Source organism: Anomalospiza imberbis, chromosome 3 (genome assembly GCF_031753505.1).
Source record: "Anomalospiza imberbis isolate Cuckoo-Finch-1a 21T00152 chromosome 3, ASM3175350v1, whole genome shotgun sequence".
Classification (NCBI taxonomy): domain Eukaryota; kingdom Metazoa; phylum Chordata; class Aves; order Passeriformes; family Viduidae; genus Anomalospiza; species Anomalospiza imberbis.
Window position 1 is genome coordinate 102,720,586 of NC_089683.1, and position 26,512 is coordinate 102,747,097.

The following is a 26,512-nucleotide window of genomic DNA, read 5'->3' on the forward strand; positions in this document are numbered from 1 at the left end:
CTTATTTATCTTATAAATCTTTTCCCCCTTTGATTTTAACACACTGATTCTTTAGTCACTGCAATTTTAGGAGGAATTCCCATTTTAAATTTGCCTTAATATGTCTTAGCTCCACCCTCCTTCATTCAGTAAAGATTAGCATGTCATGTACTTTATCCAAGATGAAACTGGGCAAAAGCTCAGCATTTCCTTGTCAGAACTCGAGTTCAGGTTTTCTAGGAAAAACTTAAGAAATACAGAAGCTTTTCCTCCAGTCAGTGATCTTTTTGGGTTGGTCTTCCACTTCTCTTGTGCCTGTGATTTAAAACAAATGTGCATCCCAAGTTTTCTCTAGAGGCCAAAAAAATTCCAGTTACTTTAAATATGATGTCTCATCTGAGTCTTTTTATTGTTGAATTGCTGAACTGTATTTGTTCTAAGCTTTTCTTTTTACTCCTCTGTGCTGAATTTTAGATTTGCCCAGCATGTCTTCCCTGACAGAGAAGGACAGACCAATTGTTCAGCTCTTACTCAGCACTGGCACTTGCCCACGATGTGTTTTGAGGTTCTGCTGCGTGGGATCACAGCTGCTCTATAGACACCCACACCAGGTTTGTCCTTTGTTGTGTTCTTGGGCTCTTGGCCTGAAAGGAAAAGGAGTTATGTAGAACTGTGCTCGTGCCTTTAATGGGAAGGAAATGTATGTGAAATTGCAGGATTGGTAGGGGGATGCAACTGAAGAATTGCAGAGCAAAGGTTAAATCAGTGAAACACAGTGTTATTAGATATCCTTCTTAGCATGCTCTAACCCCCTGTCTTTATGCTTTGCGTCTGCTGGTGTCTGTCTTGATTGTTTCACCTTTGCTCAAGTTTAGACTCTCCACAATTCATTTTTCACATCTTTCTTCCCTATCCTTTTCCATTTTTTATCAATTGTTTGAGGAGTGTTCGTTCGTTGTGCCATTTTTTTATCCTTTTGCATCTCTGCCTGATTTTCCTCTGAGTTGCAACAACACAGTAACTGCTGTCTTCCTTACTGAAATCCTTTTAATGGATCCTTCTTCCTGAACTATGCCTCGTCTCTCATCCTTCCAGGAATCAGAGACATGCAGGTAATTGTAAATTTTTGAAGGCTTCTCTCCTGATACAAAGTTCTTACTCTGTGTGTTTAATTTCACCCCCACCTGTGTCTGCTCTCTTTTCATTTTATTATAGTGGCCAACTCTCTTCCTGTTGAGTTGAAGGAATTAAGGAGTTGAAGGAATTAAATTCTAACATAATCTAAATGACAAGAAAGCACTAAATGTCTCTTTTCATGGAATAGTGATGGGGCAAAGATAAATGTGTTTCTGCAAGCCAGGTCTGGAAAATGTTTTCGTTCTTGGATGATAAACAAGTCTATTCAGCAATTTCTATTTTGAGAGAAATGCAGCTTGGAGCTGTTGAATTGTGTCTTAAAGATGTTTTTGGGCATAAATTCCATTTTGTTAATTGCATACACTAAGCCTCAACTGGAACAATACTGCCCTATGGAATTATGTTTAAGAGGAGCGAACAACCAGGGTGTGTTTCCTCTGTTTGTGTCAGGATCTGATGAAGGATTTGCAGGAATTTCTGAAGAACAGCCAGGAAAAAGAAGACACAATCTGTTTGAGTGTGGCTGACCCACCCTGTAAGAGAATCAGGCTTGAACACAGCAGGGAAGAAGGTGCCGATGATCTGAGCCTCAATGGGGCTGTCCCACAGCTTCCCTTGGCTGGCAGTGGGAATACTGCCGTGGAGAGCTCTGCTGGGAAGGTTTGCAATGTGTGTTTGGGAATTCTCCAGGAGTTCTGCGAGGCTGACTTTGTTAAAAAGGTACATTTTTAGCTTTCTGTGATACTTTTTTAGAGCTTATGTATGTTGGGGCCTACAGGATAGCGCTGGTGACCCAAAACACTGCGCAGTTTTTTTGTTGTTTTTTCAAAAGAAATGTTTTCTTTTTTCTTTATTTTTTTGAACGAGAGAGGCCAGACAACAAACTAAAACGTCTGCCTATTCTGAAGATTTGAAATGTAGATGGCAGAATCCTACTCCACCCTGCTCTTGGGCAGTGTTTGCACACCTGTGCAGCTGGGAAGTTGCATCTGTGGTGGCACCAAATTTTGCTCAGGCTTTGTCATAGTGACACTTTTTTAAAAAATAGCAGTGCAGGTGCAATGGAATGACTGCAGGGAGCACACTTTCCTAAGAAAAGGACTAACAGATATGTGACTACATGAATTTAGGAGATGACCTTAGGTTCAGCTGCTTTCAAGGAAAACCTCAGTGGAACTGGCGACCTCTCTTCACTTTTTATGTGACAGGAAAATGAGGAGTCATCGAGTGCTGTTCTCTGAACCACACATTTCTAATACAGCATGAACCTGTCTTTATGAAGTGCCACAGAGGAAGAAAATGTTTTGGTGATGCAACAGATTGTGGATAATAGAGAAAATGTGAGTTAGGAGAGAATGTGGGCACAGAGCATTGCAATTGCAAATCTCTGAGCAATTGTATTGCTCATGTGGCAAACTGAAATATCAGCTAGAAAACTCACACTGGCATCTGAGATATTTAATGGAGTTTTGATAGAAAAGGATTTGATTTAATAGCAGGAATGTATCAAAAATGGGACTGGACAGAAAGTATAATACATAGTTTCTTTTTTGTTTTCATAGACAGAATATGTATCTTTTTATCGAATCCACTGCTAAGATTTGTTGCAGAGCTACTCTCTTCAGTAGCAATGGAAAATCTGGCAGCTCTGGTTAAGGCACCACAAAACCTACGTATTTGATACATAAATTTCCTTATCTGAGATGCTGATTTCACCTAAAATTTCAATATACAATTGGTCCTGGCCTTAAAATAGTGAGTTTGATTGTTTCGTAGCACCAAGGATACGTTTGATAAGTAACTTTTTTTTAACAGGACAGAAAAGCTTGTATTTCAATAAGTTGTTAAGTGATTACTCTGGTTTGTATGTTGGGCAGCTCTCTGAGTGTGTGATAACATGAATTCACAGTGATTATTCTAGAACAAAAATTATCAGCTCAGTCCCATTGCTGTGGTTTCATATTAAGCTCCTTCTCTTACAGGTGTGCCAAAAAGTTAATTCTGCTGACTACCAGTTCACCAGTTTTGTATTTTCTGTGTCACTACCCCCACAGTTGTCTGTCAGAGAGGTAAGTAACTTAAATAATAATGTAAATAATTAAATACATATTTAAGAAAGTAACTGTGGAATGTATGAGCTGGAGGTAGTTAGATTTTTAATTCTATTTCTTAAAAAACCCAAAAGTCCATGCTGGAAGTAAAGTCTGCTCTCCCTTCTGGCTGGGCACTATTGTAATTAATAAAGGGCCTGTGTCACTTCAGTTTTCAGTTGGCCCAGGAGTTACTTTCCATCTGAAGACCTAAAAGGAGTTTGTTGAAACCCTCAGTGAATTGTTCCCTTTGCTGCAGATGCCAGCCCTGCTTTGTGGATCTTTTCGGAGACAGAGCTGCACAGCTGGTCCCTTTCCAGGGATAAAGGATAATTGGTAGTGCAAAATGCAAATGAAGGAATTTGAGGATGAACTCTTGAAGTGTTCAGCATTTTAACTGATGGGAAAATACACTTAGTTGTGAGATATTTTGAATCTTCCTCTGCTTTCTGATATAAAATGATGCAAAAGTACTGTTCTAAAAGTGATGCAAAAGTGGTGTTTTAAAGGACAACACATAAATCTGTACAAGAGATGCCTGCAGTGGTTAAGATGTGGTGGAAGCTGCACTGAACACGGCAGAAAGAAGTGTCAGTGGTGTTGGATTTCTGTGTGAAGCTGTGGTGAGGTCTCTTCTGCTCCCACACAGTTTGGTAAATAATCTACTGCAGGTGTGGTGGTGATTTGTACTGTTACTTGTGGCATCTTGGGCAAGTGCCACTGTAACAGCTAGCAAATATCCTACTCCTAAATCTTCTGCAACATAAGATTCTCTGCTTCCCATCTTAAATTGAGCATAGTTGGTGTGTTTGCTTTGCCCTTTCTGGCTGGGTAAGCCGCCCTGATTCCCATTTTGGGTTTTGATGCCTCCAAAAAATGAGGTCTGTCAAAAAGCACTTTCAGGCTGGGTGAGTATTGGGATGCTCTGGCCAACCCCAAATGTAGGTCAGACTTTACCAAGTTTTAGTCCAGCTTTAAGCCTGGTGTAAGCCGAGGTGGTCCAGGATCACCTGATGTTTGCAGGAAGCCTCGGTAGAGGGTGGTGTTGCATTGCACTTCAGCTGAGGGATGTCCTCAGTGCCTGGGGCTCGTGTCCCAGCAAAGCAGCAGTGCTGGGGACTGCCAGGGGAGTCAGAGTTGTTCTGTGGGCCCACAAATCAATAGATGGAGTGAAAGGAGTGAGTAGGAAGCTCCAAAACTGGATCTGTTCCCTTTGAAGCACTTTTGGTTGGGCTAGGAGAAGGTTTGGATTAAGAAGTTCCTGCTGTCCCTTCTACTCCATCCCTCCAGTCTTGTCAAATGCTAAAGCAGCTGTTTGCTCCAGCTGCAGGGGTGAAAAGGGTTGATGGTGGAGGAAGAACTTTAAAAATCATGGGGCTTTATTTATCTCCTCTCTGTTTATCACTTAAAAAAAAGGTGAGAACCTGTATTACAGCCATAGAAAAACAGCAAGACAGTGTGTAAAAATGTCTGAAAATATCAAAATCAGATATCAGAATATCTCAACATGCTTTGTGCTGAAAAGAGGCCATTTGTTAAATTCTGCTTTTAATTATTTGACCTGCTGTGTACAAGAACATGTGGAATCCTGTCATCAAAGAGCACCCAAAGGCAGCATCTCTCCCACTGCCCTCTGGTGTGACACACAGATTTTCTCCATCATTTTTTTAACCAAAAAAAAAAAAAATCAGAAACTGCCTTTCAGTATTACCTTCATCTCATTTTATTATGATACTTGTCATCCTGCCAAGTCTAAAATGTACGAGGGGAGCTGGAGAAGAGCAGGACATAAAAATCTACATTTGCATAGTGTTTGTATCTGTGATGCAAGGAAGCAATTGCCTCCTTCCACAAGTAAGAGATTAGATTGAAAGAAATCATAAACACAGGAGTCCCAAGTTTATGTCAGGCAGCTCTGTTAGAATATGAGGTGAGTCGTGCCCTTCAGAAGGGTGGCTGCTGGCTCTGCCTGTGGTCTCAGTCGTGATCCATCATCCTGGTGCTTGCTACAAGGACATTGATGCAAATAACATCTGTAGTCATTGCTCCCTCTAGGGCTGCCTGTGCCTCATCCTGGAATTCCCCACCTCCAAGCTCTTTGCTAATGCACTGAAACAATGCTATGGCTGGGATTGCACGTGGTATTTCAGCTGTTGCCACTGTGCTCCCTCAGATAGCACCAGAATAATATCCTGCAGCTTGTAATCAATACAGTGCCTGGGCTGGTGTGTTCCAGAGATGTATTTGCTGCTGAGCATTGCCCTGCAGGCTTCAGCTCTGTAATGAGCATTTTTCATTTTCAAACCACTTCACAAACATGCAGTAATTACGAAGTAGAGGGATCTGATCCCCTGCTCCATGTTCAGCTGGGAGTGAGTTGAGGGGTTTGGCTGGCTTGGTGGTTGAATGCAATTTGGAATTTGGGGTCTTTTGGCTTCTGTGCTTTCAGTACCCTCCTCTATTGTTTCCCCTTAATTGAAGGGGAAAAGTAATTTCTTTAATTCTCTTTCAACTTGAAAGTCAAGAGAGAGAGGAGATGAAATTTGACCTGTGCTCTCATTTTAGCACAGCTACTCCTGTGCAGAAGTTTTGTCTATTTTGTAGTTTTATCCGAAGAAAACAGGGAAGAGGAGTGCAATGAGCCTCCCCCGAGTCCCAGACATCCCAAACCTGCAAGTGCTCTAAATCAAGGCATGAGAGGGGTTTCTTTGTAAATTGGCATTTGTCAAATGCAGCTTCCTAGGCCCGGTTCTGTGGTTGTCACATCCTGTAGTTCACAGCCACGTTCAAGGAATTTCAATTGAAGCTATTTTTGTGTCTGATTTTATCTGGGTTATTATGCAAACAGGATTACAATATACTTCAAGAGAAGCAGCCTTACTTATACTGTCTTCAAACGCAGGATAATGAATCACAGTGGATTTGAGCAAACAGCATTTCATCACTACAAATGCATTTGTTTTGTTCACCAATGTGTAGGTTTGTGTATCATGGATCTAACAAAGTTCGTGTCCTCTCTCCACCATCCCCCTTCCCTCTTAATTTCCAGCACTGTTTTTAGGGTTCCCTCATTCTTTTAGATGTACCAAATGAAGGATAATAGACTTATTTTGTCAGTTGAGTTCCTTATCAGCATGGAAAAGGGATCTATGATGTGGTTCCTTCTGATATCCATGCGATCCTGAAGTTTGAGACCTATTTTCAAACCTCTTCCTTAGAATTATTTCCTTGAAAATGCACAGTGATTCTTTCAGCAGTGTTTGGGGGAGGTTACTCTTTAGGTTTATGAAAAATAAAAGATGGGGAAGGGTTTTAGAAGCCTGCAGCCTACAGACTGAAAACTGTTTCATTGTGGTGGATTCAAATCAAACAACTTGATTTTTGGAGTTTGTCTTCAGTGAGGAGGGTGACACAGGCTGAATTAGTTAAGTGCTTTCCTGCCACTCCTAGTGTATTTTGTTGTTAGTAGAGGAGAACTGAAACTGTTGTTTTTCTTCATTGTATGAAGGAAGATCTGAGGGGAGTTTTTCTCTTTGTACTAATTGTTAGTGGACTTGAGCATTTGTACTAGAAGCTCCCTCTGATTTCTAGAATTATTCCTTCTGTTCCTCCTCTTTTCCATATTTAGCCTATTCACCTAAACTAAGTGGTGTGCTTTAAATAAGGGGGCAATTCTGTGATTACCAAGTAAGACCAAGTATATTTTTAATTCAATTTTTTTATAATGGAGGATAGATGAATTTGGGGTTTTATTAATTTATGTCAATCAGCTTTTGTATCCCATTCATTTAGACACTTTTTTTATTTCTATATGGAAGATAACTGATGACTTAGAGTCTTTCTGTAGTTACAGTATTAATAGCAAGTTTCAAAGTGTTCAATATTCCTCTTTTTTTTTTTTATTAAGCCAGATAGGATTTGATGTGAAGAACAAAGCTATATCTTAGAAATAAAAACTCACAGAATTTTGATCTTTCCACTTCTGAAGCAAAAGATAAATTCCTGATACTTCCTTTTTGTCACGAGTTTTAAAAACACTTCTCCCTTTGCAAAGAGTCTCTCAGATTGTTGGGAGTTCTGAGCCTTAATTTCACTTGCTTTTATTTTTCCCTCTCTTTTCCCTGGGCATGGCTGGTGACCTGCAGCGTGCAGCTTGGCTGGGGGTGAAGCAGCAGATGAGGTGAGCCATTGCTTTTGCTGTTTGTCTGTCTGACAAGAACTCTTCATACAGACACCATTTCTCTATAGTAATGTTGATTTATAGTCCCATTTATCTGATGCTTACATAGAATAAGGTGGCAGCTGGGTTTTCTGTGTTTTGTTTTTTCTTTTTTACCTGGTTTGACCTTACTTGGGGTTTCTTATCTCTTTTGCTCTCTAAGTTCCCAAACAAGTGGTTTGAAATGCATCTCTCTCTTTGTCAGCTTTTCTCTGGGCAGGCTCTGGAAAGACTCTTGTAACTTTTGATCTCCCAGAAAGCTCTGACATCATTTTCCTCAGTGCACAGAAAAAAAAAGAATCCATTTTACTTGGCAGTAGCTACTTAAGTTCCTCTTGGAATATTGTATGTCATGTATCTATTTTTGACAGACCCCTGTGCAAGTTATTATTTCTTTGTGATTCAGAAATCTGGGCCTTCCCTTGGCAAAGGATGACATCGTTCAGCTGAAAGAAGCTTATAAGTGGATTATTCATCCCCAGCTGTCAGAAGAGTTGGGTGTTCCTGCTGATGGAAAGGTCTTGTATAAATAACAGAACACTTTTTTCTTTGTTTCTTCATTCTTTTTTCATACAGGTTTGTGTGTGTATATTTATACACTTATACACATGGTGGGGAAATAAAAATGTATCCTTTTTTCCTTATTAAGAGAGAAACAAGTTCAGTGGCTCCTAAATTCACTGTAGGGATGAGCAAGGGGGAAGTTCTTTTAACCAGAGCTCTCCAAGTGAGAGTCCTGAGGGGCCCAATGTTCACTTTTGTCCATACAGATCATTGCATCCTCTGAAACCACCACAGGCTTGTGCTAAATCTCTTGTGCTGCCATCCTCATTTTGTTAATGAGACTTTTCCAGCTGTCTCCTCTTCCAGGATCCCTTTTTTGCAGAGGCTGAGGAATGCTCACACATTCCTTCCCTGCTCTGCTGTCATTGCCAACACTTGTTCAGGTTCTGTGGATAAAATATATGTCTGAAATGTACTGAAAGAGAAAAGACTGGTCCTTGTTCACTCTTATGAACACTAGAAATGGGCTTGCTGGGACCTGCAATATCCCTAAGTAGGCAGTGGAAATGTTTTTTTTTCAAACTGTTTTCAACTTGCAGATTCTGATTAATATCCTTAAAGTCTTTCTGAAAGGCATTGACTGAACATGGCAGTCAGGTGTTGCCAAATTCAGAAGCACCTTGAGTTGTCTTGACTGTAAATTTTCTGCAGTTGTGGCTGGCTGTGGGTTTTACTTGTCACCAGCCATAGCACTGACCCCAGGACTAGATTCACTTAGTCTTCATGTTGATTTGTCAGCTTCCATAATAATTACAGGCTGTGTTTTCCCAGGAGTGCTAATTGAAAGCATCCCTTTTGTCTTAGTGAAAAAACCCCACTCTAAAGACGATCCAGGAAGAAACAAATTTCTTACACACCAAGTTAGCAAAAGCTCCCCACCACTTATGCACGGAGCCACTCCAGACATCCCTGTATCACAAAAGTTGTTTTTCTAGTACCCTTTATCTACAAGGCCCTTGAATATTAGCCAATCTTTTCAATAGCCCTCCTGAGGTGTTCTGGTATCTGAGTAACAGAAGTAATGAGCGTTGTTTGCCCAAGGCCAGAGAGGGAATTGGGGGAAGAATTGAGATTACACTGGAGTTCCTGGGCTAGCTGTCAATCCACCAGGATGTGTTGCATTTCTTTGCCCCAAGGCCATGCAGGCACTGCAAAGGAAGCCCCTGACAAAATTTTACAGTGGTGACTACTGCAGCGTTTTTATCTTTATTGCACTCCTGGGAGGGCTCTGGGGTTTAGTGACCATAATAGGCTTTGAGCCTTGGCTGCCTCTGCCTCAGCCCTGCACAGGATGGGACCAGTGCAGGTCACTCATGGCCCTGAAGTGCTCTCACGTCATCTTTGGTGACTTCAGAAAGGCAAATGCTGCTGTGGCACACCTTTTAATGTCTTTAAACATAAATGAATGGGTTATCCTCTCTTTTGTCTCTGCTGTTTTCCTACAACATGGGTGCTTGAGAATATCCTCCCTGGTTGTTTAAAAAACTATTGCCTCCTCCTTGTTCTTTTTTCTTTTTTTTTTTTAATTTAGAGTTTGTTTGAAGTTAGCGTGGTCTTTGCTCACCCAGAAACAGACGAGGAGTGCCATTTCCTGTAAGTTTTTCTACATGTAACAAAAGATCTTTATCTAAATGTTGTGCAATGTTGTTGGTTTGGATTTGTTACAAAGGACAATATGCAGTGTTTATAAACTAGAACGTGGCCTGCATCTAGATTTCCTCATATCCACGTGAAGTTACAGAGCTTGAAGTTAAACCATCTCTGGTTAATTCTGCCAATAAAAAAAAAAAATCTGGAATTCTGATTTGAACTGGAAGGAGAGCATTCAGATAAGTTCTTCAATTTCAGCCCTCCTCAAAGACATTCCCTATGTAATTTTTCAAAATTTGAACCATGTAATTGCAGGTGGGGGAATCTTTTGAGGTCATACCTATGTTTTCCTGCTCCTGTAGGACACATGGACAGGAAGAAAGGCTTTGAAGTGAGTTAATCCAGCTGGTTGGTGAAAGCCAGAAATTCCCTGGCCACTGCACACAGCCTCTGGCCTGGCCCAGTAGGGCACCTGCTGTACTCAAAGAAGCAAAACAGTTCTGTGAATTTAGCTGTCATTTAATCTGATTTCTCAAAATCTAGCTGTAGTATATTCTGGAAAATTTGGGTCACTCTTCCTGTTTGTTGATGCTTCCTGGAAAACCTAAAGTTTCACTCAGTTAATTTGCACCTACTAAAAGTTAAATCTTAGCGTGGAAGGAGGCTCAGCAGAGACGTCTCTGTTGAAATGTGAATTCATTTCTTGAGACTGGAGATTTATCCTGCAGCCTTTATTTATTTCCTGATTTCTCTTCTGGCCATTTGTGATCTTTGAGTGCTCAATCCACCACCTTCTTGGTTTTCCACAACTGCATCTTTTGTTTGTCTTGAGGTGAAGATGAGGGAATGGAAGTTGGGAAGGAACCAGTATTAGGAACAATTATTACCAGTGTTTGCTGAACATCTTTCCTGTCCAGCTTCTTCAAGACTGGGCAAAAGAGGGAGAAAATTGTAGGGCCAAACTACTGTTCTAAATAATGGTTCCTTCAATCCTATAAAGAACCAAAGTGTTTCTGTGTCCTGCCCCCTTTTGTTCTAATTTATTTAATTTTACTTCCTCTGAAACTTCTTCACTGGTATTTTCTTCTCATCCTTCCGTCCTTTTTCTGTCATTTCAGGAGTATTGCTGTTGAACATGTTATGCTGCCAGTGTTAGTGCTCCAAGCAGAGCAGTTGTAGAGGTGAAAGCTGTAAATTTCCATTCCACTTTCCAATTACTCAGGTTCATTCCATGAGACCTGACAATATCCCTTTATTTGCCTCCTCTTTGTAGCACACTTAAACAGCAATTAAGGTTTGAGACACTTTCTGAAGTAGCAGCACATCACCTAATTTAATTACACAGTAGTTCCTGAGGTGCCAAGGCATTCTGCTTGTGTGAATGGCTGGCTCTGGGCACATTCTGAGGCAGTGCTTTAGTTTTCAGGGAAATATGGTAAATTTGGGAATTATCACAGCAGTTGTGACAGTCATGGTTTCTGTGGAAGCAAAGTAGGACTTTGTCTCAACCTGGAGAACTCCAGATGTGCTTTTGGATTGGATTTCCAAGCATGGCATCTGCAGTTTCTCACCTGTTCTTGCACAGTTGTGTGGAGGTGGGTGTGCTGAATGGTTTGACATGGAAGATTGAATTGGCTCTTGTCAGTTCATATTTAAGGGTAAGGTGATATTGAAATTTTGGAAGAGGGAGTTTGCATTGCTTTGCGTCGCAGACTGGCCAGGGAAGTTGTTTGTATAGAAACAGCAAAACCTGCTTCCTTAGAGTCTGAAGGAGTTACAGAGGTGTTGAAAAGCACCAGCATGACATGATAACTACGGTTGGAGGTCAGAAGTATCTCTGACTGCATAGACAGAAATCCAGAAATCATCTCTGCCTGCATACACAGAAATGCACTAATAGGAACAGCAACTTCCTCTACACTGCTCAGAAAAAGTGTTTCACTGACTTGGCTTTCACTTTCGTGAAAAAGCCAATAATTTCCTTTCAAACAGGCAAAGCACGGGTCGTGGTGAGCACCTGGGGTTACTTTTTTGGTGGGAAATTGAATTTTCCTCTCCAGAAGGGACAGTTTGAATCTCAGGTTTGTAGTGGTTGTTGTCTAAGAACAGCAAGTACAGATTTCAAGGTGTCAGTGGATCTTGCCTAGAACTTAAAATATTAATCATGACCTTTATTGAGAAGGATTGGAAAGGACTGAAAGCTAAACTTGTGTGCTTCTCCATCCCATCTCAAATCTGAGACACAGTGTTGGTCAGAACAGAAGAGCAGAGCTTTGTCCATGATTTCTGTGGATCAAGCAATGCACATCTTGCACCATTCATGGTTTAGGATAAAGGGAATTTGAAAATCTGCTCTGAGCTAAGCTGTGGAAGCGAGACCCTGGCTGTATGTGTACAAAAACCATTTACATGCTGTGCTTGTGAGTCTGTCTATTTCTTTCTCTGTAAGAGGAGCAGCTAATTTTCATTTTTGTGTTTAGAGCCACAGCCTGCCCAGACTGTTTCAAACCAGCAAAGAACAAACAGGTAAGATCATTGTATTTCTGCTCTGCCATTCAGAATTTCACAGCAGTAGCCTACAACTTACCTGGGTATTCAGTCAGTGCTCGGTGTCTGCTTTTCCTTCATCAAAAAGCTCTCTAGTTTTCAAATGTCTGAAAATAAAGTTGTCTCCTTTATTCACTTCACAATTCTCAACTTAGGAAAACCAAGAGCTTGGTGCTTTTGTTTAGGTCGTTCACTTTCCAGGCTGTCCAAAGGCCATCATTTTAGGAAGGTTCTCTGTAAATACCTCCCTTAAGATCTAGGAATTTGATTGCCGTGCATTAAAAGTAGCATAAAAGATGATCCTCAAGCTCTCTGTGGGTGAAGCAGTTCAGATAAGTCACATTGTGAAGATGAGACTCGGCAGCCAAAAGGGAGAAGATCACACTGCAGTTTTCATGTGCTCTGATCTGAATGAAAGCCAGGATACATGCAGGATGGTTTTATCCTGCCTGCCTCTGGAGGAGGGGGGAAAGAAAAGGGACCTTGCCACTTGCTGCAGACCCTGAGCACACACACAGCCATTGATGGAAAAGGGGACACGCGAGGATAAAAAACCAGTCAGAGGGAAACTGATACAAGTGGGACAGTTGGTGTGATCAGAGGGAGAACAAGTAACTCCTGTCAGAGGCCATTGCAAGGCCTTTGATTCTATCTGGTGAAGAGTCTGCCGGCGTTTGGCAGAGGCAGAGTCTGGCCCAGGAATTCTGCTGACTCTACTCCACCTGACCAATAAGCACCACTCTTCTTTTAGCAGGGTTGTATTGTTGTAACTCACTGCTTGCTGCATTGCTGCCCTTTAAAAGGGGGGAAATCCCACATAAGGAGCTAAAGCAGCAGGGCCTGGCTGTTAAATTCACACAGGCAACAAAATGTAGGGGAATCTAAAGAAAAATACCAGCTCTGAAGAGCTGTCAGAGGTTTGTCCTGACAAAGAAGCTGGGCTTCAAGGGCTGTGTTAATCAGAGAAGTGGTGTAAAAACTGGCTTCTGAGGGAAAATTTCTGTGCTGTCTGTGTAGATAGTTATTTAAACCTGCTGCTGCTTTCAGGGCTTTCCTGCTCATCTGTTCTATGAGGAAGGGAAGTGCTATTATCTTTGATTTATGCTTAGAAGGAGAAAGAGCAGCTTTCCTGAAGACACCGAGGAACTCTTTAGAGCCAAGACTTTAATTGTCCCAAACAGTGACCCAGCGGTTTTCTGTTTGTTTGTTTTCCTAAATCCCCAATCCAGTTTACAAAAAAGACACCATTAAATTGGAAATTCAGCAGACAGCCATCAGGGCAGTCCCAGGGCTGGAGCACATGCCTGGGAGGGGAGGTTGAGGAATCTGGACTTCTTCAAGGTTCTTGGTGAAGGCTTTGGGGAGGATCCAGTTGAATCTCCTCCTGGTGCCAAAAGAGATTACTGAGAGCAGGCAGCCAGGCTGGTCTGCACAGAGCGTGGTGGAGGGAGGAGGCACAGCAGGAATACGTTGAAATGAGAAGTTCAGAGGAGACACAAGAAAAAACATTTTACCTTGATGAAACTCAGAGTGGAGCAGGCTCCATCCCAGGTGGATTTCAAAACCTGACCATGCTTGGTTAGAAGGTTCATTTAGAGACCTTCTCCTGTCCTCAGCCTTCCTAAGCAGGATTTCACCTCAGCTGTTACAACCCTTGTTCCTCCTGTCCCAGGAACATAAATTCCCACTGGAGTTACCCCAGCAGCAGCTGGCTGTGCACAGAGCTTGGCAGTCTGCTCCTGCTCTACTGGCATTACTGCTTTTGCTGCAGCTTGGGAGTGGGGAGCTGCTTGCTTTCCACAGGAGGAACTGCCCAGCCCCACTGTTCAGAGCCCTTAGTTCTGAGAATCAATCCATTTTTGAACTTCAGAAACAGATTCCTACTCAACAGGCTTATTTTCAGCAGAACTACCTGTCACTTTTATGTCACTGACATAAAAGCTGGTCTTCGGTATATTTAACACCTGAAAAAGAAGCTGGTTTAGGTTCTGTTCATGGATTAGGATTCTGGTTTTAAACTGTTTTGCAAATTTGGACCTGGGCTCCCAAGTGAGCAGTGACAGAACTGCACAGTGTAAGTTTCAGTGCTTTTTTCTTCCTCAGGCATATCCTTTCCTTGCTTTTCTTAGGACTTGACTCATTCTTTTATTTCACTGTGCAGTCTGTTTTCACCAGAATGGCAGTTATAAAAGCCCTGGAGAGGATAAAAGAAGAGGATTTTCTCAAGTAAGTATATACTGAAACTATTTCTTAGTATTGTGCCTTTGTATAGAATTAGGCAGGGGAGGAAAATATCCAGTGGGTACATAGTGGTAGGGTGGCTTTAAAAGAACTTTTGATTGTTCAAATTCTGTTGGTTTTACTGCTTAAAACATGTTTTCTGTCTGGCAATAGAAAATCACTCCTGATATTTTAATTAAAAGGATGATTTTGAACTTTAGAGTTTGTAAGGCAAGCTTCCCTTTACAAGAAATATTCCCATATTTCCAAAGTGTTAGGAGTTGAGTTTTAAGAAAACACCAAGTCCTGTTAATATGGTAAAAATCACAAACAGTGGGAGGCCAAAAATAGGCACTTTTTACTGCTCTGGTGATGCTCCATCACGTTCTGGTAGTGATAATGCTTTACTCTGTTTTTACTTTTAATACAGGCATTTTCCGTGTCCCCCTAGTTCACCAAAGAACCTCTGTGATGCTCTGGAAATTCAGTGCAATAATGGCGCAGTTTTTGTGGCTGGTAAAGTGATCCATTTCTTTGGTGCTGTGTTGTCTTGAAGAGAACTTTGTAACACTGTCCTGAGACCCAGAGGATTCTTGCTGTTTGTTAATTCCTGTAATGAAGTGTAAGGAAAAAAGAAACAAATCCAGCTCTATCCAAGAGTGCTTTGAAAGGGGACAAAATTCTATTTGACCTTTGCTGAAGATATTATTTTGTCAGAAGTTAGAAATTACAGATCCCCTCAGAATAATGGTTTGAGAAAGGCAGCTCCACACCAGCAAGCTCCCAGCAGTGCTGTTCACAACCTTGGGTTTTGATTTGGATTCAGAGGTTTTCACCATCTGGATTTCTCTGCATATTATCCCATCCAAAACTGCAAGTCTTCATGGGATTTATAAAGGTTTGGGTGCGACAGGTAGTGCAGCAACACTTGGGTGTGCCTGAGTTCAGATGATTGAACTTTTTTATCATATGCCTGCCAGAGTATCTGCCATTCTTCTAGTCCTTTGTATGAACAACTTATTTAAATACATGCAAACTGATTATTACTAAAAAGAACCCAACCTTTAATTCAAATCCAACATACTCTGATGATAAAAATCCTGAATATAAAGAAATGGAAAATGAAAAAGTGTGAAAGTGAATGGCAGGATAGTTGATGTTCTACATATACCCATTCCTTATTTTTAATTACTGATTAGACAGTTAGATGTTCATTTTTGTGAATACAAGATATCCAGTTCCTTTTAGGCTTTTCCAAACACACTGCGTTATTTTAAGTTGCTTTATCGGATAGTTTTTTCAGAATTCAACAGTATGAAGAGCAAAACAGAGGGTTTGCTTTCTGCCTGTCCTTTAATACTGGTCTTATCATTTATAGTTTATATCTTGCTCCAACAAAAAAACAATCCAGGCAGGTGTTTAATTTTTGAAGAACTAAATCCAAAATAGAATTTATTGAGTACAGTGCAGATATTTTGCTTTTAATAAATGAGATCGGATTTTAATTTGTAAGCATAACATTGTCCTCTTGACCTTTAGTGTTTACACCCCATCCTTTTCTAAGGATTGTGGGGCTGTCAAACCAAGAAACACCTGTTTTTTTAAACCTACTCTTGTTCAGATCACAAGTTAAAATTATTAGAATGGGGAGCTGAGAGGAAAAAAAAAAACCAAACCTAATTATCCTTTTTCCATTTTATGGAAAGAGAATTTAGCAATGTGAGGCTGTATCTGAATGATGAGTCATCCTACTTTCATTATTTGCCCAAGTGAAACTGTGTTACTCAGTTTCCCCATTTGTTTGTGTGGCTTTTTCTGTGCTCGAACTGCAAAAAGGAAACATTGTTCGAGATAGGAAAATATGATACGAAACCCCAAACCCCTGAGATGTCAGAGGCCCAAAGTAATGCACAGAGCTACTCTGAATTCCTTTTCTATTTGCAAGGTTTCAGGTTGAAAGCAGTTTAAGCAGGGGGTTGCTCCTTGGCCTTTATTAATTATTTCCTTGCTTTGGGAATATTTTCAGTTCTTATCAAACCTGTCCATAAAAAAGCTCATATTGTTCATCCATGTCAAGCTTGTTCTTTTGTTACAGCCTGCCATGGAGGTGCCACAAAAACATCACTGGGACCATCCAAAGACGCCAGTCCCTTTACGTGGCACCTTCTCAAAACTCCTGCCATTCCTCCTGGTTTATTATGGGGACTTTTTACTCCTTGCATGGTGTTTCTTGTAGTGAGCCAAAGCATTTTAGTTTGGGTTTCTTTTCTTAAGCCTTCAGGCAATGCAGAACTGGCTTGGAACCTGGGTTATTTCATCCAGGATACCTGGAGGCAGGACTGCAGCCACAGGCTCTTCAAGTCCACCCTAAGTGGCCATCCTGGCTACTGCCACTTCCCTGGATGCAGCCACGTGTGATCCACAGTGCTGGTGTAATGCTCCTGCCATAAAGCAAGCGCAAACCTGTCAGTTTATTTGCACAAAGCTCCCATGGAAGTTAAATGTGCTGGGCAAGACTGCAGCTTTCACTCGTGGCTGTGGAATGGTTAGAAGTACCATGGTTGTCTTTTACAGGAAGATACAACAAATATTCCAGGAATTTACCTCAGACTCCCTGGATTATTGATGGGGAGCGGAAGCTGGAATCTTCAGTGGAAGAATTAATTTCAGAGCATCTGATGGCAGAATTCAAGGCAGACAGTAAGTCTTTAGGAGATCTCCTACCATACATATTTCTCATCACTACTAGAAGATTTTTTTTGTGGTAGCTACCCACTTAATATGAGAGTATAATGGAAAAAAAAAAAAGATGTTTCTTTATCCCTCTTGTTTCCTTCCAAGTTAAAGCTTGTAAACTTTATTTAGCTGTGATCTGGGAGTAATTAGATCCTTTTATCCTGCTAAAGTAGCTCCTCAGTCGATCTGATGATGCAGATATGTTGGTTTCATGTGGGAGTGTTTTTGCTTAACCAAACTTCTTAAGAGTTGGTAATTCATAAAATGACTTGTACCAAGAAGGTTTTTGACTTTCATAAGATCTGCCTGGCTTTTGGCCCTCTCATGTTTCTTACCTCGATTCATTTCTTTTCCTCGGTGCACAAAGTTCCACAAGCTAAATGCTTATCCAGGGATTGTCCAGATGAAATAATTACTGCCCATCATTTGTCATCTAACAGATGTGGATATAGAGACATAGAAAGCCCAAGTTAAAACTTGGGCTTAATTAAATATTAGTTTGGGGAAAACCCTGCTGCTTCCCCCACCCTCCTCCAAGTGGATAGGTTAGTCTGATTGTAGCAGTCTCATTCAGGCCAAGGAACTGGGAGAGCTCTTCAAGAAACTTGGGAATAAATGGAATTCCCACACTTTGTGAAGTGCAGGCTCCAGTTTATAAAGTAGATTGGAAGTAGATTTTGCAAACATGTTTAGAAAGAAAATATTTCACCTTTTAAAAGCTGTAGAGAGAATTATAAATGTAAAATAAAAGCTCACCTGCCTTGTTCAAATCTGTTATAGGCTTTAATTTTAGTTCCTCTGGAAGAGAAGATGTGGATGTAAGGACGCTAGGCAATGGTAAGACTTGGAAGACCCCTTGTGAAACGAGATGAAATGGGTGTATGGAGCTTCTCTAACAGATCCTGCTGAATGCCAAATGTGTGACCAGGCATGCTTTGGAATTTTATCTCAGAAGCATTTTAGTGAAATTTAGATATTTATTCCCAAAGACCAACAGCTTCATAAAACCAGCTTGAAACAGGAGCCCTTTTTCAGTGACCTTAGCTGCATGGGAAGGCATAGTTAGTTAAAAGTATTTTATTTTATTCACTCCCTACTTTTAAGCCATTTATGTCAGGCTGATTCCTCTCTTGTTTTCTGCTGGATCCTTCTAATTCCCTCACTGTGGAGTGGGGGAGCCTTGTTTTCTTTTTGAACTTGAGTCCCTTCTAAAGGTCAGCTGCTTTCCAACACACTGAAGCTGCTGTAGCCAAGGGAGGAGGGAAAGAAAAAGTAAAAAGTAACAATTCTGTGTTTCAGTAGCTGTCTGATGTGTAGTGTGATACTTGGCATGGCTTGTGCTGGGGATTGTCCTGGCCCTGAGCACAGAGTTACAACTCTGGCAACAGATGTTGAGCTGAGGGAGTGGGATTTAACATTGCCGTGCACCTGGGCATTGCTGTAGGTGACAGAAAATAAGCTAATTAGCTTTTTTTCTTATTTTATTTTTTAATTAGCACAGACTTGTACAAGATGTCTTCTGGGAAGTCATAATTTGCACTTATTGCTGATACTGGGGTTTAGTAGCCAAAAAACAATCCCTTGTTTCTTCCCTTGCATCTGATGCTCCATCCCTCAGCCTGCCAGTCCTCTCCCTGTTTGTGTAACAGCAGACAGTCTTCACACCTTCCAGCCTTCCTGTGCAAATACAGCATTAATTTAGAACAACATGTTTTTGTGTTTTACGCCCGTGCCCGTTGCCAGGAAGGCCCTTTGCAATGGAGCTGGTGAATCCTCACAGGATCCATTTCACTGTGGAGGAGATGAAGAGGCTGCAGCAGGTAAATCACGGGACCTGTGAAGCACGTGCTGCCTCTCCAACCCAGCAGCTCTGCTAACTGATTGCTTTTTTGAAATATCACAGGCAATTAATGACTCTTCAGACAAAATACAGGTTCGAGATTTACAGCTTGTCACCAGGTCAGTGTTTATCGTTGCTGGCGAGGGATTTCAAAGTGGCACTCGGGGAGTTGGGAAGTGTTCTTGCTCACAGCCTTGTATAATTATGCTTCTGTTAAGTGAGTAATTAATTTCTTTTGTTTAGAGAGGCAATTGGTCGTATGAAGGAAGGTGAGGAGGAGAAGACAAAGACCTACAGTGCCTTGATATGGACAGACAAAGCAATACAGAGAGAAGACATCGCGTTTCTAGATGATATCAAGGTAGCAGGAGCTCTTGTTGCTCATTTAAATAGTACCTGTCCTGGTGCCCTAGGGAACAGTTAAATACAGGCCATCCATGGGCCTGTCTCTTGCTCTGTGCTTGGTTTTTGTTTTGTTTTTGGTTTTTTTTAATCAGGGTTTCTCTTGCTATAGGGACTTCCATACCACCCTTCCTTCCTTCACCAGTCACTCCAGCAGGACAGGGGGGTTGGGCGTTAGCAGAGACAACAAATCCTTGTGTAATGTTCACCTTCCAGGAGCCCAAATCCTGGCAGAGGAGGAAATCTGGCACCTGCAGCGTTTTATTACCTTAGATAGTGTCCTGTGTAAGGGAAAGGGGCAGAAAAGCTCTTTTGTTCTGCTCTAAAGCCATTCTCCCACAGCTGCAACACTTTGGAGATGGATACGTCTATGTCAGAGTGCAAAGAGGCCTCAGGAAGGCTCAGCATGTGCAGGAACGAGAACTCTCTCCTGATGGAGAAGTAGGTTCAGTTTTTGGTGTGCTGCACCATTTCCTACAGAACTTGCCCATGAGCTCATTCTCAAAGCCATTACAGCTCAGGCAGACAACTGTTGGGAAGTTCTTCCTTTAGCTTCCCTTGCTCCTGAGAAGTTGCCTTTCACGCTGCTGCCTCTCCTTTGGGAAAGGGAGTTGGGAATGAACTTTTGAAAAGACTGTTCTGAGATCTAATCTCATTTAAGGTTTTCCCCCTCACTTTTATATCTAGGGGGTTGGCTGTAGTTTAGACAAAGCATTTTGTGGGTGGGATTTATTTTTTTTTTTCTGATTGCCCTGAGGCTCTGAGTGAGCTGCTAAATCCTGGAGTCATTCCAGCAAAGGGCTATGGAGATTTCAAGGTTATTCCTTTGTATTTGTGATTCCATTAGTTTGTGTTCTTGTGAGGCCTCCTCTGGCCTCTGAGAGGGCTGTCCTTTTTCCTTTGATAAACTTGGAAAAAAACGATCTTGCCTTGAGATTACTCCACTGTCAGAACAGAAGATAAAAGAGATGGGACTGGTTAACAACACACACAGTTCCTACAATCCACACAGCCTTTGCACATTTCCTTCCTCATGTTTTTGGTCCCTTCCTGTACCAGGAGTTAAAGCTGGACCAGAAGACCCCTCTGCGGGTGCTGCACCGACGGCCCCTGGCCGTGCGCTGCCGGCTCATCCACACCATGAAATCCGAGTACATCGACGAGCACCACTTCCGCCTGCACCTCAAGACTCAGGCAGGAACGTATCCTTGGCTGCCCTGACACCAGCCAAGCAGCCTCCTGGAGGGAGTGATTGGGATAATGGGAATTTCCCTGCTCAAGTGGCTGCGGTGTTTTGAAACCCCTGCTCTCCCGCAGTGGTGTCGCTGCACAGTATATGCTTTTAGGTCACAATTTCACATTGGAGTTTTGATTAAGTATGTGACAGATATAAAAATGTGCTGGTTAAAATACACTTCAGCTTTTTCTAATTTAACTGAAAACTTTTGGCCTCCAAAAATGACCTTTTCCACAATATTTAATGCACTTCAGTGCAGACTGGAGATCACTGCTACTTACAAGTTACAGTTTGGAATGAAACAAAATAAAGGTACAGTTTTTGGCACCAGAGTCAGAAACCAGGAATTAGGTGCTCTCCTAAAGATAGGTATGGGCTTAACAGGATATTAACAAAGAAATTATGTAGGAGTAGAAAAAGCTTTTTTTTTTTCACCCCTTTTGATTTCTTTGGTGTGGAATGCACCTCTCCTTAGCCACTGTTTTCCAGCTACATTAAAGAGTTTGTGCACGGAGACTTCGGGAGAACAAAGCCCAACATTGGGTCCCTTCTGAACAGAACTGCTGACATTCTGGAGCTGGATGTAGAAGTAAGTTGGTTGCTGTTTGTCTTTCCTGGAAATTACTAAGGGAGTTGCCCTGCTGAGATGCTTTCCATAGAATTGCTCTAAGTGGATCAACATTCCTTACCACAGGATGTATTTCCTACTGCTACTCTCCTTTGTAAATGCAGCCCAACAGAGAGTGATGCTGCCAGGTAGCAGCAAAAGGAGTTGTGATTCTTTTGGTATCTGTAAAATACCAACTCTGCTGCCTTTTCTCCTCCCTCTGCTTTTCTAGTCTGTTGATGTTGACTGGCCTCCAACCCTGGCTGATTAACTTCTGGAGCTGGAAACAGCAGCTCCTTGGCAGCAGCTGGTGACCAGACACTGCGCAGGATCTGTTACAGCCTGGGTGCCAAGGGTCTCCCTGGAACATTGGGATCATGTTGATCTGCCAGAGGATACCATTGGGCTCCACTTTAAACACTCAGGTAGTGTTGGTTCAATCTCTAGCCTTACTTTTATTTCTTCTGTACATAAAAAGATTTTGGGGAGCCAGTGTATATAACCCTCCATCAAGCCAGATTTTATTTTAAACTCTTTTTCTATTGGACACTACAGCTTTCCTTGTATGAATGCAGGTAACAATGAGTTACCTGAAACCCACTCCCAGCTTATTCTGAGCAGTTCATGCATGAAATCCCAAAAGCCAGGGAGACTGCAGCCAGAAGGACAGTGCAGGCAGCAAGATTCCCTGACACACTGACTGCTTTTTGGTCAGTAGAGATGAGCAGATTTATCTCTCAGAGTGCTTTTCAAAGGGGAAAAAAAAAGTTTTCAGAGGAAAACTTTGCACTTGAAACCAAGTTTTTCTCATTTAAAAACATTGGGGATGCTTCCTAGAAATAAGAGTTGAGGCCTCATCAGCCCTTTTGAGGAGTAGGAATTCCCCAGTGAGTCACAATATACAAAAAGACTGGCAACTCCTGGCAGTGGGCATGACTGGAATCTAAAGAAAAACAGGAATACCAAGAATGTCAACATGCAGAGAAACAGAAGGTACCACAGGGTGCTGGTATCAAGAGAGAGAGAGAAATAAAAAGCTGTGATTTATCAGCATAATACATTTTTTTCTTGTACCTCACCTTGAATGGATGCCTGGGAGAGTTGAACAGAGCCTAGGAACTTGCCTGGAATAGGGAAGATCTGAGGTTTTCTTTGGTTATTTTAAATGTTTCTTACTAAGCACCACCAATATCTTTAGGAAGTCATTTTTTATACCATATCATGTTAATCCATTAGGGAGGTGCTTCCCTGAAGTACAGAAGAGAGTTAAACTATCAACAAGAAATTAAGGTTTGGAATTTCAGAGCTCTTTGTTAACATTTTGGGTGTAAAGAGGGTAACATTTGCCAAGACAAGCCACTGTCTGGGGACAGGGAGGATGTCTTCCCTTGAATTCAGTGATGCTAGACCAGCTCCATGAGAGCTTGAGCTAGAGGCTCTAAAAGTGTTAATAAATACATTTTTAAGGAGCTCCTTTAAGGCTCTGCCTGTGCTGGGCTGTCAGAATTTGTGTCTGTAATGTAAGTAATTCAGAAGCTACTGTTTATCCAACACAAAAATTTGATTCCGACAGAAATACTATTTTTGGTTTTAATATTAAAGCTCTTATGAGCAACAGATTCCATGAGTAGTTCTCAGATAATAATCTGCAGCTAGGAAGGAAATGTCATTAATGATGGAAAACTAAAGAAACTGAATTCAGAAAACAAAAGAGAATTTCATATCATTGTGATTTCTTAAAACTCACAGTGAGCTAAAATAGATTTATAAATTCCATAATCTACAAGGGAAAGAAAAAATGTAAACAAGATTGTGCTCTCTGGACACAACAGGCACGGGAAGAGCTGTTCCAAGGGGAAATGGAGCCAGAAGGGGGAGAGGGAAAGGCCTGCTGCAGTAGTGCCAAGGACGCACAAGGCTCTTCCCTCTGCAGTTCCTGCTGCACATGGGGATCCCAGGCAGAATCCAGGATAAAGAAGGCCATAAAGATGACCCTCAGTGTGCTGGCTCTGAGCTCTTCTCTGGGCAAGGCAGAGAGCTCCTCCCAAAATTCCCAGGCTCTTTATTTTTACAGCAAATCTGAAGTATCCGAATGGAGGGGTGGAAGCTGATATGCAAATATCCCTGAGCTCTTGAGGCAATTCCTGGGCACCAATCACAGGCAAAAATGAAACTGAGAAATGTAATCTGGGGATCTGAACTTTGTTTCTAGTCCAGTTTCACAACCATCATGTACTGAATATTGCAGCAATAATATTCGTGTTGTACTTGGGCCTTCAGCTGAATTTCAGGAGTATTTTTGTGAGTGCTCAAACTGGGTGTTTTGTGAGAGCCAGATTTCATCTTATATTTCCCCAGCTGGACACCTCTAATGCCTCCCCCCTGCATTTTGGTTTTGCATCAGCTCAGCTGGGCCTGGAGAGAGCTGTACTAGCAGCACGGCTCAGCCAAAAGCATCTGTGCCCTTGTCCCCTCTGCCTAAAAACCCAACAGCTCTGCCACAAAACCTGCTGAGGCAGATCAGCCCCCACATGCCTGAGGTTTTAGAGTGGCCACCAGCAACAGGGAGCAGAAAATACCCCAAAAAAAAACCCCGGATAAGCAACCAAGAACCTACCTTGTCCCTTTTCCCTGCCTTTCCCGTGGTGAGGGATGTCACGAAGCCGAGGAGGTTGCAGAAGCTGAGCACTTGGTATAACCAGTTTTTTTTAATTACCAAACCAACTTGTTTACAAAGGAAAACAGAACTTTGAAAATATTTAATTATACAGTAAAAACAAATTGTATTACAAAGAGCCTTCTATGAAGTGAGTAAAATGTTTACATTTAATATACTTAAAACTGAGAACTTCAAAAAAAAAAGAACTGAATAAACAACATGATTCAAACTTTCTGTGTATTTCTTTCATCTTTCTATTGCTTAGGAGTGTGGAGGAGAGGTGCAGAAGTGAGGAAAAACTGCTTTAAAACAGGGAGAGTCAATTCAGTTTGTTGTGCACCTGGAGTTAGGGAAAGCAAAGTTTCCAAAGTTCACCTGACTGATGGAATTCCAGCAGCAGCACCAGAGTGCTCCCAATGCAATGGATTCCTGCAGGGAAGGCATCCCTGCTTTCTTGTAAGCCACAGAGGGGTTCTGGAGCACCTTTCCTTGTGTACAACTCCACATCTCAAGTGGCTTTTTTGATTTGGGGGGTGGGTTTTGGACATGTCATTGCTTTTTTTGTTGCTGCTCTCATCGTGCAGTTTTACATTGCCAAAAGGTAACAACGGAGACCCTTACGTGCCCTAAAGAGCAGCTGTGTCCCTTAAGAAATACTCAGACATTTCTCTGTGTTGCTTCTTAAAAAATAATAGTATAATAAAGTAGCCAAGGCCAGAGTATCTTACCCAGCCAGTTACCTCCAGCTGGAGGTGTCAGGAACAGCTCCTGCTCAGGCTAAGAGCGAAGACTAAGAGTGAAGTGGGAGGGAAGAAGTTCTGGTTCCTGATACAGAGGATAGAGGAGTGGTTTTAATTAGTACAGACTGAAATGCCTTTAAAAGTTGTTAATAGAAGTGAGGCTGCACCAAGGCAGCCTCTGGCTTTGCCCTCCTGGGAGGGGGTGGTGCTGGGGAGGCAGGATCTGAGCCTTCTTTGAAGCAGTCACTTGCATAGCAGGAAACTGCCAGGATACCTGAGGAAAGAGTAAGTGGATACTTCGGCTCCAGAGATTCCTGCCTTTCCATATCTCACTCACATGGCAGCTACACACACACACACACACAACTTGCAGAGCAATAAGAGCTTCATTCCTAAAGCAACAGGGCACGGCTTGTGAAATAGTGCACTCTGGACGAAGTGCAGACAAGTCCTCACTTTCTGTTCCTTCTCTTGTGCAGTGATTTCCTTTACAACAGAGGTGGACTATTTAAAAACTCAAACCTTCCGGTCTTTTTAAATATATCTAACAATGACATAGTCATTAAAAAAAATTTATGAGTAAATTTGCCTTCAAAGCAAACAGAGTGTGGTGACAGCGTGGAAAATCAATACACGTTCTCATTTTAGGAGAAGAATATTTATAGAAAGGGGGTTAAAAACCTAAACCTTTCAAGTAAGTTGAGCAGAACTCAGGTGTCATTCATTAGATGAGACTGAATTAGAGTGCTCACGTGCAGGGTTTTTTTCCTAATTTCTGTCCTATCAAAATTTAAATTTAATTTCTATAGCAAAAATGGCTATTTTAAAACAACTTCAACCCTGTGAAGTATTTGAAATTTTAACCCTTCTGAAGATGCCAGCTTTTACAGTCCCCAAAGGTAAGGAAGCTTTAAGTGTTAACAGTTCCTGCTTCCAACAGCGCAAAAATACGTCTACAAGGCACTTTTAAGGTACAGAAACCCCAAACCCTACTCCCACCTCCCTCTTTATGGGCACCACTGTGGACTGCAATAAATAACCTTTAAGTTATATCGTGAAACTTGCACAGCAACATTCTGAAAGAGAAAGCAGGGACTCCAGAAGGGTAAATTACTCCTCTCCACGCAGCAGCACCCGGAGAGCTCTACGTAGCCAGCGCTGGCTCACGGGTTATAGCTCTGTAAAATGTTATCGAAGGGGAAGGACTGATAGAGCTCATCGGTGTGGACACCGTCGGTGTCGTAGAACTGGCCGTCTGCCAGGCCGCCCTGGTGACCGCTGGACAGTCTGGGCTCGCTCAGCACCTCCGCGTCCATGAAGCCGTAGCCGGGGTCGGCCAGGCCGGGCTGCGAGGGGAACGCGGTGGCTCCGCTGCCCACGCTGGCCCCGGCCGGGGGCAGCTGCAGCTGCTGCTGCTGCCGGTGGCTGCCGGCGCCCAGCACGGCGCTGAACTTCTCCAGGCTGATGCTGCCGCAGCTCATGTCGTCCGTGTCCATGCCCACCATGCCAGTGCTGGAGGCGCCGCCGCCGGGGATGCTCTGCAGCTCGGGGGCCGGCACCACCATGGCTCCCAGCCCGTTGGTGCTGCCGTAGGTCCGGAAGAAGCCCGAATCCTTCTCGTCGGGCCAGGCCAGGGCGCTGTCATGGAAGGCCGGGAGGGAGCTGCTGCCCTGGGGCTCTGTGGAGAAGCTGTTGTGCGGGTGGGAGCCGAGCAGCCAGAGCTGGGACAGCAAGTCCTGCTTGCCCGGCCCCGCTGCCGGCTGCGAGCAGCTGGGGTACAGCTGGCTCGTGTTGGACAGGGCTCCCAACCCTGGTGGCATCATCAGCGTGGATGGAAACATGTTTGGTTCTACGGAGAGAATGCCACCTTTTAGGGGTTTTTTCAAATTACAGATGGTAAAAAGCAAAGGAAAGGCAGCAACATTGTACAGGTATTTCCGCCATC

At 42.4% G+C, this 26,512-nt stretch overlaps 2 protein-coding genes across 2 annotated transcripts in view; one reads left to right on the forward strand and one right to left on the reverse strand.

The window, feature by feature from the left end:
• The first annotated feature begins 464 nt into the window (after positions 1–464).
• Positions 465–24,056, forward strand: PUS10 (pseudouridine synthase 10). The gene is made up of 17 exons (XM_068186122.1): positions 465–590; positions 1,567–1,836; positions 3,099–3,185; positions 7,352–7,386; positions 7,832–7,943; positions 9,521–9,582; positions 12,060–12,105; positions 14,288–14,352; positions 14,777–14,862; positions 16,921–17,046; positions 17,863–17,919; positions 18,826–18,902; positions 18,986–19,041; positions 19,166–19,283; positions 20,384–20,526; positions 21,051–21,150; positions 21,401–24,056. The coding sequence occupies exons 1-17, from the start codon at positions 465–467 to the stop codon at positions 21,437–21,439; spliced, it is 1,605 nt and encodes a 534-aa protein (XP_068042223.1). The 3' UTR covers positions 21,440–24,056.
• REL (REL proto-oncogene, NF-kB subunit) overlaps positions 23,461–26,512 on the reverse strand; it is a 29,925-nt gene continuing 26,873 nt past the window's right edge. Inside the window, exon 10 of the mRNA XM_068186121.1 lies at positions 23,461–26,416. Within this exon, the coding sequence (XP_068042222.1) occupies positions 25,731–26,416 (686 nt within the window). The 3' untranslated portion in view covers positions 23,461–25,730. The remainder of the gene's footprint in view (positions 26,417–26,512) is intronic.